The sequence below is a fragment of the Anastrepha obliqua genome, chromosome 4 (assembly GCF_027943255.1).
Source record: "Anastrepha obliqua isolate idAnaObli1 chromosome 4, idAnaObli1_1.0, whole genome shotgun sequence".
Lineage (NCBI taxonomy): Eukaryota > Metazoa > Arthropoda > Insecta > Diptera > Tephritidae > Anastrepha > Anastrepha obliqua.
In genome coordinates this window covers 80,411,550-80,428,324 of record NC_072895.1, presented here as the reverse complement: position 1 = coordinate 80,428,324, position 16,775 = coordinate 80,411,550, and the positions used below count along the sequence as shown (strand labels likewise).

The 16,775-nt window shown below is 35.6% G+C and overlaps 1 protein-coding gene across 1 annotated transcript; it reads right to left on the bottom strand.

Annotated features, from left to right (window-relative positions):
• Window positions 1-522: 522 nt before the first annotated feature.
• Window positions 523-4,069, bottom strand: LOC129244537 (alpha-amylase A-like). Its single transcript, XM_054882223.1, has 4 exons — window positions 3,973-4,069; window positions 2,122-2,376; window positions 1,497-1,967; window positions 523-1,428 (listed from the first exon to the last, which is right to left on the bottom strand). Exons 2-4 carry the CDS (start codon window positions 2,311-2,313, stop codon window positions 589-591), a joined length of 1,503 nt encoding a protein of 500 aa, XP_054738198.1. The 5' UTR covers window positions 2,314-2,376; window positions 3,973-4,069; the 3' UTR covers window positions 523-588.
• Between the last annotated feature and the right edge of the window lie 12,706 nt (window positions 4,070-16,775).

Sequence of the window (16,775 nt, the reverse complement as noted above, 5' to 3'; positions counted from 1 at the left end):
TCTTCTTGAGAACATTTTGTACCAGCGATAAACGTTGCTTTGGTCCAAAGTAGCTTCTCCGTATAACACAGTCAACATTCGGAATGCATCCGCGCACTCAATTTCGTTTTTCACACAAAATTTTATACAGGTACTTTGATCCATCTTTTTGAATAGGTAAAAATCGGATACGAGCCGAAACACCTTCAAGCAAAGCAGCTGTCAACAATTAACTGAACATTCAAAATGGTCGAACTCGTCAGCATGAGTGAAAAACATGAGTACCAATATATCGCCACAAAAAAAATCGAAATTCGAATATACGCAACATGTGAAAAACAAAATTCGCGATACTTTTTGAACATACCTCGTATATGGTTTTTGTTAGCCATTGAGTTATACTTTTACACAAAAATAATGAACGTTCAAAACAAAAATAGAAAAAGTAGTCGAGACTGTCCAAAATATTGATGTGCTATCGTTTTGTCGCGCGGTGTAGATCTACCGATATTTTTGAGCTGACACGCAGAAAATAAACACATATTGCCCAGCTACATACATATGTATAAATGTATTACTTTCGAGTAACAATTTTCACTTAAAAACAATTCACAATTTAGACTCAACATTTATGGCCAACACACCATCCTCTTCATTTTTGGCAATAGTTATTGTAGCACGACCATCAGCACGGACCACCACACTCTTGCCCGTACAGATCGATCCAGATTTTTCACCAGAGATGATGTCGCAATAGGTACCACTTGGCAAGCAGGTTTGGAGCGAAGTGTTCAAGTCAGATGTGTCACCATTGAAGGCTACGAAACCTTTGTTGCCACGGCAAAAGGCGATCTGGTTGCCACCATTGTCCCACCAGTTCTGCACATTTGTGCCCACAACGATGTTTCTGAAGCCAACCATATTGTAAATTTGACGCCAACGATGCTCACAAATCCAACCGCCACTGCAAGAATTATCGGCATTGAAAATGGGGCTGGCAATAGCGGTGCCATCGGTTGTGGGTGGGCCTTGGTCAGTATTGGAGAATGCGAATGAAGACATGACGCGCGTAATACCAAATGGATGGGCCAACATGAAAGCACTGGCCATTTTGTATTGCTTGGCTGTTTTGTAATTGAGGATATCAGCACCACCAGCACCATGACCACGTTGATTGTCATGGTTGTCCACGAAAATGAATGCGCGATCAGAGTTCAAGAAGCCCCACTGTGGACCCCAATTGACTAGCCAACGTAATTCATCCTTACCGCGGAATACTCTGCCGATCGAATTAGAGTGAGCAAATTCAGTGACGACGCCCAGGCCCGTGTATTCGTTCTTGGAGACGGCTTCACCGCCCAAGTCTATGACTTCTTGGAATATAAACGGACGCGTACCCGAGGCAAAGCCATGAGCAGTGCTTAAATTATTCACACGATTGTAGATTACCTACAAGAATTGTTAAAAAATTTATGAAATAAGTGATTCGAGTAATTTCGATCCAGCAAGCGATTTACCTTTAAATCAGTAGGCCACATATGTTTGGCTGCATCTACACGGAAACCGGCAACACCCAAACTGACAAGTTTGTTGAGGAAGTCAACAATGCGATCTCGAACCCAAGGTTTGCTCTGATCCAAATCCTTCAAGCCGGAGAGTTCGCAGTTACGTACTTGATTTGCGTCATTGTAATTACTAATACCACAACTGGTGTGAAAATCGGTGCTGGAGTAGGGCACAGCTGGGAAGCTCTTCCTGCTGGGGTCAGCAGTTGAACCACCAGTGCCACGCGCGTTAGCATTATCGGCGGCCATATGGTTGAATACCACATCGACATAGATGCGAACACCGACGTTGTTGCAACGTTTCACCATATTCGCAAATTGCTCCTCATTGCCCGATCGCGTGGTCAGAAGATAGGATATAGGTTGGTAACGCTCCCACCAAGGACGATTTCCGATAACTACATTTTCATTTACCGGTGAAACCTGTTGATATAATTTTTTACTTGAATTATGTGAAACAAATTGGATGGAAAATTGAGGGAGTTCTCCATGGGGAGCAGATCCATTAAACTATTTAATTTCTTTTAAAATACGAGTAGTAAGTAGATCATTTAGCTTGCACAAGCACTGGACTTACCTGGACACCAGCATAGCCTTTGGGGCCAAGGAAATTTTCACATTCAGCAGCAATGTCGCTCCATTTCCACTCGAAGAGGTGAACCATTGTGGTCCTTCCCGGCACATAGTTTGGACTAAATTGGGCGCTAACACTTGCGCTCGAAATTGCTAAGACCAAATATGCACAAAAACTTGCTTTGGTCAGGAACATTTTGAATGCCGTTGTCTGTCTCTTATCAAACGTATTTGAAAATATCAGCTACTCCTTCAATGCCTATAAAACGAGCGACTGTTAAGAGCACGAATCGAACAAGTCGCTTTTATAGAAATTTCGCAGTTATGCATTATTTGTAAACTGTCTTTGTGAAATTGTTTGTAACTGCTTGGTCATTATGAACTCACCGACGCCAACTGTGGTGACAAGTGTACGAATACGGTTATCAGGCATAGAACCTACTGATGATTTAAAAAACTACTGATTAACAGGTAAAGTGAAATATTATTGCAAAACTATGAATTTATCAGTACTTCAGTTGAATAACAAAGATGATTTGGACTCATACATAGAAGAGCGCCACTTCTATTTTTAGTTTATAATAGTTCTGAATAGTTAAAGGTGAGTCGAATATTGGAAGCAGGCAACGTTCAGGGCGTAAAAGGTACAGCTGTATCTGGGAGATTACCTTCATTGGGGTATAGCGGAGCAGTGAAGTCTCAGTAAAGTTCTTGCATCAAATCGGTTTACCTAGCGAAATTAGGCGCTAGTGCAAGATTCCACGGATTAGAACCATTTTTTGGGCTTATCAAAGACCACATGAAGAAGTTCGGAATTCGTACAATACGCCATGGAGAGTTCAGGATGGAGCTAGACTAAGCAGTTTATCTTTTTCTCTAGAGAGACTTACGGACTTACGAACTTTCATTTGATACTATACGGGAAAATCTTCGTAATAATTTCAGGACACTAGGGTCAGTAGAATCAATCATCTACTGTTATTGCGAACTCGATGATGCAACTCCAGACCGCATACTCGCACACTGACGCTGATGCAACTCTGAATCCATTGATGTTATGGTACAAAAAGCCTAAGGAGAGACTCAAACTCAGCAAAAGCCTCTAATTATGGATTCGCGGGCAAGGCAATAGGCCACCGTAGTGGTCGCAGTACATTACGACCAGATAATAATACAATAATAATAATCCAATTTTCACAAATTAAGGAGTATGATGCGTACGCATTTTGACGAGAGCATGAACCATTTGGGCATTTCATTCAATGCAGATTCATTTTTTAATATTCTTAGTATTTAAAAATCTACTCGTAGCCGCTATAGCTGTTCTGCCTCTGTATCGAGTCCAGTGAAACCGTGTTTATAGCTCCTAGACTCCGTCCGAGCATAATGAAACCGTGGTTCTGGTTCCCAGATTGCTAAGAACAATGAGTTGATTAGCAACTTATTTCTGAGCTGGTAGATCTGCTCAGCTGGTTTATTTAATGATATTCATAAACTTAAAATATACATATGTCGTTTTGAAGGTAATTTATCTACCACAAAATTTTATTGTATGTAACTTTGCCTGAAAAATTATGTGCTACTTAGCTTCCGATTGGCTTTGATGCTTTTGAAATTAAAGCGGAAATGCTCCAACCTGAAGTGGCTCTGTTTTCAAGCTCTTATACATCCATATGCGAAAATTGCGATTCAGAATTGATCAAGACCTGCATATGACTCGCTCTCGTCATTTGTATTGCCAAAACACCTAAGCTGGCATCTTTCTCTGTCAGATAATGAATTTACACGGTTACTTGGCAAGACTTTTTCTTAAAGAAAATAACACTTCACTAAGTATAATTTAGAAAATACTTACTGTGTTGTATGTGTAGGTGTTTGTAATTGCGTAGTAAGTCGATGTAAGGGCTGCTTGCACCTGAGCTGCTCAACGCACTGTTACACCGTGCAACAGCACTTTTCTCACATGAGAAAATCGATTAGTCTTTTTTAAATGACCTCAAGGCATCCCAATTCTATAAAAATATTATATATGGCATAGACTTATGGGTCTTCAATGAAAGACGAATGTCCACAGAATCCAAAAATATATATTAAGGGTGATCAGATTGGGGGTACTTTTTCGAATAGGGGTTTTTCACAGATCACGAGGTACTACTGGTACACTAAGTACATAATTTTTTCATTTATTCATTGACATTTCATGATGGAAAGACTTACATCTCAACAAGGTTTACAAATCGTTCAATTGCATTACAAAATTGACACTCTGTGAAAAGCGTTCATCGCGCGCTCAGGCTAACTTATGTTGTTCAGCGATTAGCCCAATTTTGGACTTAATGGCTATGTCAATAAGCAAAATTGCCATATTTGGGCTGAAGAGCAATCCGAAGTCATTCGGAACAGCCATTAGATCTATTAAAAATAAACCGTTTGGTGTGGCCTATGGGCTGCAGGAATCATCGGCCCATTTTCTGCCGAAAATTGAAGCCCGTTATCTTCACAAAGTTTGGTTCCAACAAGACAGCGCTACTTGCCTTACAACCCATGAAGCAATGGATTTACTGCGTCATCGTTTCGGCGAGAAATTTATCTCTCGTCTCGGACCAGTGGATTAACCATCAATATCGTGTTATATCACACCTTTGGACTTTTATTTGTATGTATGCAAAATTTAAATGCTTTGTGGATAAACCAGTTCCGATTGAGTCATTGGAAGCCCTATTACTAAAGTTTTTCACAAGATATCGCCTGAAGTCTACCAGCGAGTCATTCAAAATTGGTGTTTACGGAAAGCCGAATTACGGCGCGGTAGCGCCCAACATTTCAAAAGGATTATATTTAACTAATAAATGTCATGAATGGTCTTACTCACTCTTTATTTTTTTTCATAGCAGTCCTTGCCAAAAAGTTGAAAAGATGTTTTTTGAAATTTTCGTCCTTTCCTATACTTAAATATTTTTTTGGTATTTATTCTAAAAACAAAATGTTAAGAATACCTTTATGGACCATTTGGATAGTCATAAGTTAACTAATAGATTAATAATAACTCAGCACTTTTCATTTCGAAGTATTAATTTGACTAACGGTTAAACACAGCTGGATATTGATTTTTCCCTTTTTTTTAGCAAGGGGTTTATGAAAAAATATATATTTTTAAATTTTGAATTTTTATCGAACCGCTTTGTTGCCACTTCAGGTGACCTCTAGGGAGCATTTTAGGGGAAAAAATATCTCATCTGTTAAGGACTCAGTGGATGCTCAGGAGCTTTAACTGAATAATCTCCATCGATGTCCCCTCCATCTTGAAATATGTAAAACTGTTTTCATTTAGTATTTTCGAAACGTTTCTATTTTCGAAGCGCAATAGAGTTTACGGATCTTGGACTTTCATTCGATACGAAATTTTCCTCCAGTGCTCACATTAATTTTATTATTTCAAAGTCGTACTCGCTTGTAAGCTTTATTCGGCGCAATGCATCCGAATTTTCTGATCCGTGTACATATAAACTGCTGTTTGTGGCTCTTATTCCTTCTCACTTTGGAGTACACCGTTAACATTTGAAGACCTTACGACCAAATTTCGATAAATAGAGTTAAATATAATTGAGCGGGTTCAAAAAATATTTCTTAAATAGGTAAACACTCCGTACGATTTTAGGTCCCTGTTCCATCCCATAATTCTCGGATAATTCTAATGCTATTATAATTAATCTAGAATCTCTAGTAAAGAGAAGGACAGTCTTGTTAATAGCATCATCGACTGTCCAGTTCTACTTCAGTGGATAGGCTTTAACGGTCCACAAAGAAGCCTTCTCTTTTTATAGGGAAAACTTTAAGACTAAGTTTGCGTCTATTGCTCGCGCAGTTCGAGATTAGAATCCTTCGCCCAGTTCCAACCGCCTTGATTTCGCTTTATCCAGATCTATTTTGTCAAAAAATTTGAAATTTAGTTGCTTAGAATTGTATTTATATTGATTGCTAGTATTTTAGATGCCAAATTTGGCTTGTTTTTCGTTACATTTTTGTCTACTCTGTAAGGCACTTTGTACTGTAGATTATTAAAAGAACAAAAATAAATAAAATAAAAAATAAAAATTCTCTTGACATCCTTATTTCATTCGATACCCATATGTGTCCTTACATACGAGTATGCCATACAATTTTATAGAATTGGGTTAATTTTTTAATGCTGGGGCTGTGAAATTTTGAGGCCCCTCAAAATGGAATCCTGACGTGATGATGAAAAACTGAAAACACAGATTTACTTCTATTGACTTATGTTATTGAACACATATCGCTTTAGTTATGTGTGAGAAAAAAAGTTAAAATTTGTCGCACTGTGTTGTATTTAAATAGGTAAAAACAGATACATTGCAAATTTGAATGTATCATATAGTACAATTGATTAGAACACTCAACCAAATAAAAGGTGGCACTTTGTTAAATGTTTGATATGCATTTTACTGATAAAGAAACAATTTCCTTTCGGAATTGCTTTGTTGGCTCATTAAACTGGGAGAAAAAATTTCCACTGACGAAAACCAAGGTCAGTGCTGTGTGACTTGTAAGTCATTAGTTAAAAACACAGCTTTCCCTAAGTTGTTGTTGCTTGAAATTAGCTATTATGCGATGTGTAAAATATGGTGCCTACATCTGCCATTAAAAACAAGTATATACATATATATATACAAGTTTATATAGATTAGTTAGATAATTTAAACCATGCGGATGAAGTAGCTTTCCAGAGGGCCCCATTTAACATATAGCGATGAGTCGTCTTTCGGAGTCTTTCCCCGAAAGTTTATGCAGAAAGCAAACTTTGTAAGTGCAAAAATTATGGTTGTATGAGCTTTACAGAGATATATGCATAGCGACTCCGTTTACTAGAAATGGCAATCACTCCAGCCCAGAAAGTATGCGATATGATACATATTAAAGGGGGAAGACCAAACTGGAAAGTACTCAACTTCAACGAAGATTTGTTTTGGATTAAGAAAAAGAACTTTTTTGAACTCAAGCCAGAAGATAAAGAAGAAACTAGCCCCAATGGAAACATTGGAACACAATATTAGTCGTGTTAAAATTAACAAATTAATGAAGCCAAGAGGCTTTGTAGTTTGCTCCTCCAAAGCGGTCGATCTTGTGCTACGCCCATTAGCTTTCTTCACAGCACAGTTAGCATGCATACGGGTAACGTGACCTATCCATATTATGCGCTGCGGTTTAACAAAACGCACAGCAGTCTCGTTGTCTCGAGTGAGCTCGTTTAGTTCGGAGCTGTACCCGATTCTATAGATACCATCATCCAATCTTATTGTTGGCGGCATTGATGCGATGCATGACTGCAAAAGTTAAATCGCTACTACCTAAGCAGTACTTCATTATCCTACGCCCTTACTATTTATGCGACCACTACTTCCGAGTAAAAACCAAGATTCATATTCATGCCTGAAAAAAATTAAAGCATAAAGTAGGGGTTCCCCGAGAAAGCGTATTTGCCCTTTATAAAAAATTTTGAAGTCTGTATGTCCCTACGGCGCACAGTTATGGGGCTGCTTTAGCTAAAGTAACATTCGACTTATACAAAGGTTCCAGAATAAAATTATTTAATGTGCAGTCGATGCTCGTTGGTTTATCCGTAGCTCCCATCTCGAGCGCGACCTAAATATTGACTCGGTGGCAGACACAATAAAAAAGGCAGCAAAAGCCCAGGATGTAAGATTAAAAAAACACTTCAATATGGAGGGCTCTATTCTTGTTGATCCAACTAATTGGGGAACAAAATTGAAACGGAAAAGACTCAAAGACTTAATGGAATGAACAGAATCACAACTTAAGTTTTGTATATATCTCATATAATAAATTCAAAACAAATTTCTCGTTAATTTACAATATGTATTTTTCTGTGTGACTAGTAATGTAAACATAAAATAAAAAATTGAACAAAATGGAAGTTATAATATTTTAATTGTAGTGATGGTTGATAAGAGAAGCACGCAATTTTTAGTTATTCAACAAAACTTCTCGATAACGATATTTTTGTCATATGTAGTGAGTAAAAATTATTGTTATTTCTCTTTTTATTATTATTATTTTTTTTGTTAAATATACTTTTGTTAAAAGTAGACAGTAAGAACAATTGTTTATTGATTTCTGAATAAATAAATAAATAAAATGTATTCTAATTTTTTTTAGGTTAGGTTATGTTGAAGCGGTTGTCCATTGTGGGACACACTCTGGCTCATAGCCCATTATGATGTGATCTTTTAAGTACTTTATCATTTCTAACAACAGGCTATAAACGAGGAGCGATAATTCCCCTTTTGAGTAAAAGAAAAAATTACAGAGAGCCCAATTTGGTGAATGTGGTGGTCTATCCATGATGCTTATGGCGTTCTTTAATTTCAAATTTCTTGATAGTGTTTCTACAAAGTGTATTGTTATCGTGCTCTCATACACATGCCTCAGAAGCTATGCGGTCTTTATGGATTATTTCCCTTTTCTCAACTAACTTATAATGCAGCGTACCATGATTCCATAACATATCGATGGTTTTCGAGAAAAGTGACATAATTCAAAAATACAAAATACTGAGTTGGGTCAGTTTTCTAGATAAGTGACGCGCCAATTCGATCACCTGACAAAACGACACTAACGCCATCTCTCAGAATTGCTTCAAGATTCGCTTATGATGTCTTTCCAGATAAAAATATATAAACTCTGTAGTTGATTTTTGCTTTTAACGGCAAAACTCCGAATTTGAGTTTATTTTGAGTTGTGTCGCTTTTCTCGAAAACCATCGATATCAACAAAACAAGACCAACACACGCCCATTGAGGAAATGGGTATTTAAAAAATCGTGCCTTTCTAACTCCCATAAATAAATATTTTAATTTCTTTTATTATGTTTTTATCTCTACGTCACTGGCGTTACTCTACACATGCTCTCCTACACATATGTATGAACTATAGATCAACAACAATCAATTTGCGAGTACTTTAACAGTTCAGAGAACTATTCTCTGAGGGGGTCTTATCAGTAGATATTTCGCAGCAATAAATTGTCACAACAAATTATTAAGTAAATCCGGTGGGGAAATACACACATGTGAATAGTAAGTCTATATACATTTATATGTATGTATGTGTGTATATTTATATTGTTTATGATATACGACCCAATTTCATGTGGTTTATTTGCTTGTTGTTTTCTTTTGTTGCAATTTTATTAAATTTACGAAAATAATTATTAGATTTTCACTCAAAATCCACGCTATTTACATAGTTGTATAATTAAATTTCTCTTTTAGAATGCGATTTTTGGTCAGCTTTGGAATACTATAATAGTTTAATGCACACAATCAGCTGAGACAACTGCTTTGTGTTGTCATCAATGAGACACAACTGATTTTGAATTGGCGAGCATATTTACTTATATCACAAATATATTTACATACCTACATAAATAGAGGTGATATTTAAAAATATGTACATATACCATACACGCAAATCTGAAAAATGAGAAATAATGGTGATGAGAACTCGCAATGATTTAGAGATATTCGCACTTACCCAGCAGGAAGTGCAACGAATAAAGGCACAGAAATAATATGTAATTTAGTTGATGGCGATAACATACAATTTTTTTCAAATCATTGTGCACGAGTACACATCTATCAGAATATAATATAAATCCAATTATCCTATCAAATGCAAAACTATATGCTTCTTACGAAGAACTGTTCAACCGGCGTCTTATAGAATATTTACGTGATTACAGTGAAGAGAGAAAGAACGTTGTAAGTGAAAGAATCGGAACAGAGAAAAATTTCGAAATGATATACACATGCCCCAGAAAGTCTGCTTTCACCCTACAATAACTTTTTAGTGAATATAACACACAACCTGATTTTATAATTTTTATAAATTTGTATATATTTATCTGTTTATTATATGTTTAAGTTTCAAAAACAAAAATAAATTTCAAGATTCCTCACATAAGTTTTTAGATAACGGTGAATAATGGCTGTAACAAGTAAATAAAGCGACCATAAAGTCTGCGTTCAGTCTTAAAGTCTAATACAAAAACATGATATGCTACATGCGAAAATTAAATCTAATATTTAGTTGGATATCCACGTTGCTTCAGGACTTCACTCAGCCTATTTGGCATTGAACTTACTAATTTCTATGTTTCTTCTGCTGTTATCTTCCTCCATTCCGCCTGCATGACACTCCGCAAAACCTCTTTACTAGTAATCATTTGCTGACGAATTATTTTTTCCAATAGATGCCACAGATGCTCGTTGGGGTTAAGATTTGGGGACTGTGGCGGTGTTTTAAGCTGTTTTGGGGCGTTGTAACGATCTCGGCTGTGTGCTTCGGGTCGTTATCTTGTTGAAACCAAAATGTTCTTGATAAGCCGCGATTTTCTGCACTTTGCTTTAAATTCCGTTTTAGTATGTTCAAGTATGCCCATTTATCCATCGTCGAATTAGTGAATTCTAACTGACCCACCCCATTTGCCGCCATGCAGCCCCAAACCATAACCCCGCCACCTCCGTGCTTAACCGTGCCAACAAGATTTTGTTTTCCAAGGGCAGTTCCAGGTTTTCGCCAAACAATTTGACCGCCTTTTATTCCGAATATACAAAATTTACTTTCGTCTGAAAATATTACTCTTTCTCCAGAACTGGGGAGGCTTATTTATGTAGGTACTCATAGGCAACCTGAATGCGTTTACGTCTGTTCACAAGAGAAATAAAAGGCTTTCTTCGGGCGACTCTACCACGGTATCCAGCTTGACGTAGAACATTTCTGGCAGTTTCAGCACAAATACTTTTTTTAAATGTTTGATTTATGTTTTCAACTAATTTTGAGGATGTAATCCGGGGATTAACCTTTGCCAAGTTGATTATAGAATGCTCTTCCCAGGTCGATAATTTTTTCGGACGCCCTGACCTGGGCTTAGATGTAAAAATTCCAGTTTGTCGAAAATTTGTTACAACTCGCTGAATAGAGGAATACGTTCTCCCAATAGGTTTTCCAATATTTCGGAAACTTTTTCCGTCTTTCCACATTTTTATAATTATTTTCCTCTCAGAAACGCTTATTTCTTTTCCCTTTCCTTCCATGGTCTTTAATTATCGCCAGTTATAAATAAAATGTTCAACTAAGCTTTGTTAACATTCAGTCGAAGTAATGCGTAATCAAAAATTAATATAAACAAGGAAAAATATCTCAAAATTAACGGTATCATTAAAATAAACAGGCTGAACGCAGACTTTTTGGTGCCACATTTACATGCTGCTGAAATTATTTTCCCGTTATCTAAAAAGTGAAGTGAGGAATCTTGTTTTTTTTTTTTTTGCCCTTAAAAGCTGTGGTGAATAAACAAATTCTAAAGATTTCAATTTAATCATAATATTCTATTTTGTTTTTAATAAATTTAAGAAGGCTATTCGGGTGATCGCAAACTTTGTGGGGCATGTGTATGTACGTCGCAAAATTTATGCAGCAAAAAAATATTGGTTAAGTAACCAATGTCATGAAATCGAAAGGCTACAAGATTTACATGATGACTTCAATGTTCACAAAAAATTTGAAGAAACTGCAGCGAGTCGTAGAAATACAAGTTGGTCCATCTTTGTAAACTCATACAACAATAAAACTATATGGGAAGATTATATAAAAACCCTTTTCATTGATAAAAGCAGATCAAGCAGTAGTATCCTTCGTAATTGCTGTTCGGTTTTCCGATAAGTAAGCATGAATTCGAAAATGCTATTAAAAATATAAAATCAAATAAACCCACAGGTCTTGATCGAATTCCATCTGAAATTCTGAAACTTATTGATGACGAGAATTTACAGCTCCTAGTAAAACTTCTCAATCCTCTATATCAGGACTTCTTAAACTTTTTTATATAGCGGCCCCCTTCAAGCTTAAAAAATTTTAAACGACCCCCTCCTCCATATAATGAAATATATATTAACCATAGATGTAGATGTAATATCGCACTATTTTACAATGTAAATAAAATAAGGATTAAAGAATACGTACCCATTCATTTCACATATGTATATGTATATAATTGGAAACGTTGACGGGATATCGGTCGTAATAAAACACAATAAATAGAATGACATAAAACTATATATATATTTATTCAATAGAAAAAATAAACTTTTGTAACAATTTTTTTATAAGAAAACATAAAACTATATCTATATATTCAATAGGAAAAATAAACTTTTCTAACAATTTTTTTAATAAAAACATATTATTAACATCAAACAATATTAATGTGACGGATGTGATTGTTTATTTTTACACAAATAATTAAATCTAGGCTCAATTTGAGTTAGTGCAGATCGTAATAAATTTTCAACGTTTATTAAAGTTGAACGGTATTTTGATTTTATGTAAGTTAATGTGGAAAAGGCTGATTCACATAAATATGTTGTACAAAATGGCAGTAATTTGTTCATTGCCATTTCCGATAGTAGGGGATATTCTGATTTGATTTCTATCCAAAATTCATGCACAGGCACTTGAGAAAATCTGAGTCGGAAGGTAGTATCACTTGTTAATTCGGCAAATTCTTCTGACCCCCCTGGGGGTCGCGACCCACAGTTTAAGAAGCCCTGCTCTATATGATACGGGTCAATATCTTCCAGACTGAATGAAATCAACGTTCATTACCCCTCCGAAAAAATCCGATGCTAAGCACTGCAGTGAATATACATAGATTGATAAGTCGAATGAGTCACGCCCTAAAAATATTTCTGAAAGTTCTACACAACGCAATTTACATATAACTAGCGCGAAGAAGCAATGGGACAAACACAATCTGGTTTCCGTGGAGCAATGGGTACTAGAGAAGCCTTATTCTCTGTGCTTGTCTAAAATTGCCTTTTTATGTTTCATAGACTACGAAAAAGCATTTGACGCTGTACAACTTTACAAATCGTTCAATATTTTAAGATCCTTGAACGTCGATGAAAAAGAAATTCCAGCAACTCGGAATTTATATTATCACTAAACAGCGCATATTATAGTTGATGGTGACGACACTGAGGACATACTCTTTCCCATTCTCTCCATTGCTCTTTAATATACTATATACTCCGAAAGAATATTCCCGAAAGATACATAAAGCAATGAGGACGGTATTAAAATAAAAGGTATTTTTAAAAACAACATCAGGTTCGGCGACAATACAACTCTATTATGTGACAAGATGGCTGGCTTTCAAAAACTTGTCAACAATGTGGCAATGCACAGGCAACTATGTTATATGGCCTCAAAATCAGTATCAGCAAAACTTAATACATACTTGGCTGCTAGCCGAAGAAATATGCAATACAACAATATTTATTTAACAATCAATGCTCCTGTAGAAAGAGTAAGTAAATTTAGATACCTTGGTTGCCTGCTCAACGAAAACTGGTATGTCTCAATAGAAATAAGATGTCGCACTGAAGTGGTAAGTTCCGCATTTCTTAAATATGGCAAAGTCCTAAATATCGCGTCTTCAATCTGCAACTAAAAATATGCTTCGTAAAATGCTGAGTATGGTCAATTCTGCTATATGGCATGGAAATATGGACCATAAAATTGTCGGACATGAATAGTATTTGAAATGTGTCTTCTAACGAGACTTGAAATACCCTGGATCGAACACGTTTCTAATGAAGAAGATAAGACAGACAACTCTACTCAGGTATGTATATCAAATGTAGAAAAACATCGTATCTGGTTCATATTCTATGAAATCCAAAATATGAACTGCTACAATTTACATATATTGCAGGGCAAGATCGAAAGAAAAAGAGGTGTCGGACGCAAGCAGTTTTCTAGATTGAGAAAAATGAGGCAGTGGACCGGTAGACAACGTATGGAAGCAGCTAGAAACAGCAAATATAGTTCAAAATCTATAAAAAAAAAACATTTTTAATATATAATATAATCGCTTACATCCGAATACGAATAGCAAATAAAGAAGAAGAAGGTGCTACAACAGATACCAAACTGAATTTTAATCTGTATATTAATGCCACCAGATGCTTTCCCTTTCAATTCAACCGGGCTATTCGGGTCATGTTCTTCGATTTCGATGTAACTCAAATATGTTGCTCTCTGGTCAAAATAATGAGACACGTATTTTTTTGTTCGCCCGAAAAAATTTTTTTCAAGAGTTATCGGCAATTTTGTTCCTTGGCTCAAAATCGATTTTTTTTTTCATTATATACGAATTTTTTTTTTTTTTAAATGCCCATAACTTAGTCAAAAATGAACCGATTTTAATGATTCTGTGTTCAAAATAATCGTCATTTCTTACACGAATGACTTCATGTAGAAACAATCTCAAAAAAGTAGTTGAACATTTTTCATTTTCCAAAAAACAAAAAGTGCGAAACAGGTTTTTTACTCAAAAATTCATTACTCAAAAATAACTCATTTTAGCTACTGGGCATTCAGCTCAATTGAAGTTTGAGGTTTCCTCTTGATTTGGAAAAAGTTATAAAAAAAAACACACTTTTTAAAATATTGAATTTTGAAAAAATATCAATTTTTTTTCTTTTTTGCTAAATAAAAAATTTTCAACTACTTTTTTGCAATTGTTTCTACATTAAGTCGCTCCTGTAAGTAATGATGATCATTTTGAACCCACAATTATAAAAATCGGTTCATTTTTGACTAAGTTATGGGCATTAAAAAAAAAAAATTTCTTATGTAATTAAAAAAAATCGATTTTGAGCCGAAAAACAAAATTGCCGATAACTCTTGAAAAAATTTTTTTTCGGGCGAACAAAAAAATACGTGTCTCATTATTTTGACCAGAGAGCAACATATTTGAGTTGCAACGAAATCGAAGAACATGACCCGAATAGCCCGGTTGAATTGAAATGGAAAGCATCACCATTAATTAAGTCGTTGGTGATATTGTATTTATAAAGCGGTGGTCAGAAGAATTTAATGATCCCAATGCTACGAAAACGCCTTTTACAACTCTAATAAGACCGATTGGAGAATGAGTTTCGAACGTCTGGAACTCGCAATGCCAAATTTAAATAATCAAGCTAGAATTCACTCAAAAACAGTTTTTCTTTTCATCTTAAGGGGGTCTTCTACCGTCGCGCCTTAATCTCGGGCCTATTTTTGGGAATTAATTACAAAGCAACCACTTGAGATAATGAAATCAGATTTTTTTTATTTAATTTGCACAAGTTTGCACTATTTAAAAATATATTTTTCAAATCGAATTCTTTGGCCCTGTGTCCTTGAACCGTCCTCGAGGTTGCCCTTGTAAAAATGTCCTAGGCGACTTTGTGGCACGCGATCGACCATTTTACTTATCTGAAATCAAAAAAATTTTTTTTTTTATCATAAAGTGTAGCGTTGGCTATGTTTTCCCAGTGGCGATTTTAAATATTTTGAAATTTGTAAAAAATGCGTGATTTTAAAAAAAAAGTTTGAAAATTTCCTCTTTTTTTTACACTTTAGAGGCCCGCAAAATTAAACTAATCAAAAATTGAAAAAAGTGGTCTGAGAAAACATAGCGAGATGTTCACTGAATAACTGGAAAAAAGATGGAATGAATTCGACAAATATTTATAGTAGATGTGTGACCAGAAAGTTGAAAAAAGTCAACTTTCGGGAAAAGGCGTTTAAAGATAAAGTTTGGTATAACACATGATTGCAGCATGCATGTATTCTCCCCGAAATGCTCATGAAGGAACATGTTTTTCATAAAACCCTCTTTATAGCATACTCTTAACATTAGTAGCTTTTAAAAAATCTAAAAAAAAAAAATCGATTTTTTCAAACCGTGACGGTAGAAGACCCCCTTAAGGGGTTAGTACCAAAAATATTAAAAAAAAAGTAGATCATCTAAAAAGTGAAAATTCTTATATGTAGTAACACAACAGAAACCGGTTCACAGTATTTTTTTAATTCAAGATAGTGTAATTTGATTAATTATATTAATTCATTAATACATTTTTCAAATGTAACTCGCGGTTATTTCATAGTTGCAAACAATTAAATGAAATGTAAACAATTCACTACAGCGAGCGGTTCGTCTTTGAAAACAAAATAACGCACAGTTTCAAGTTGACCGCTTGCGCGACGTCTTCATCTTCGTCTTCGGCTTCACTTCCACTCTGTCTGCAACTTTAGGGCAGTCTGCGGTTTCTACAAATAATGAGCAAAATGATAGAGTCCTTGTCTACAAGTGCTCTCAGTTCTAAAAAAACACTCTCAGCTTCCTGAAATATTCTTTGTATTTTTATTGAATCTTACAAGGAGAAACTTTATTTTTTCAATAAACAAGTCAATAGTAGTCTCTCTATGAACTCTACCACTATAAAAGACCAGCAGCTGTGTGCAAAGGATCCCAAGCTGTGTCATACGCAGTTTGCTTATAGAGGAAGAAGCCCCCAATGGCGTTTTTGTTTATATTACTGCAATGTTAGCAGTAGATATTCCCCTGCATTTTATTTCAGACCTGAACAATGTCGTCTACTGGTAAAAGAATAATCAAACAAGTCCAATGAAAGAAAATCAGCCTATGTAATTTCCCTCTCTCAATCGATAGACACGTCCGGACTCGTATAACTGTTCGAAGTGCCAAGGCAATGGGTGAAATATCTT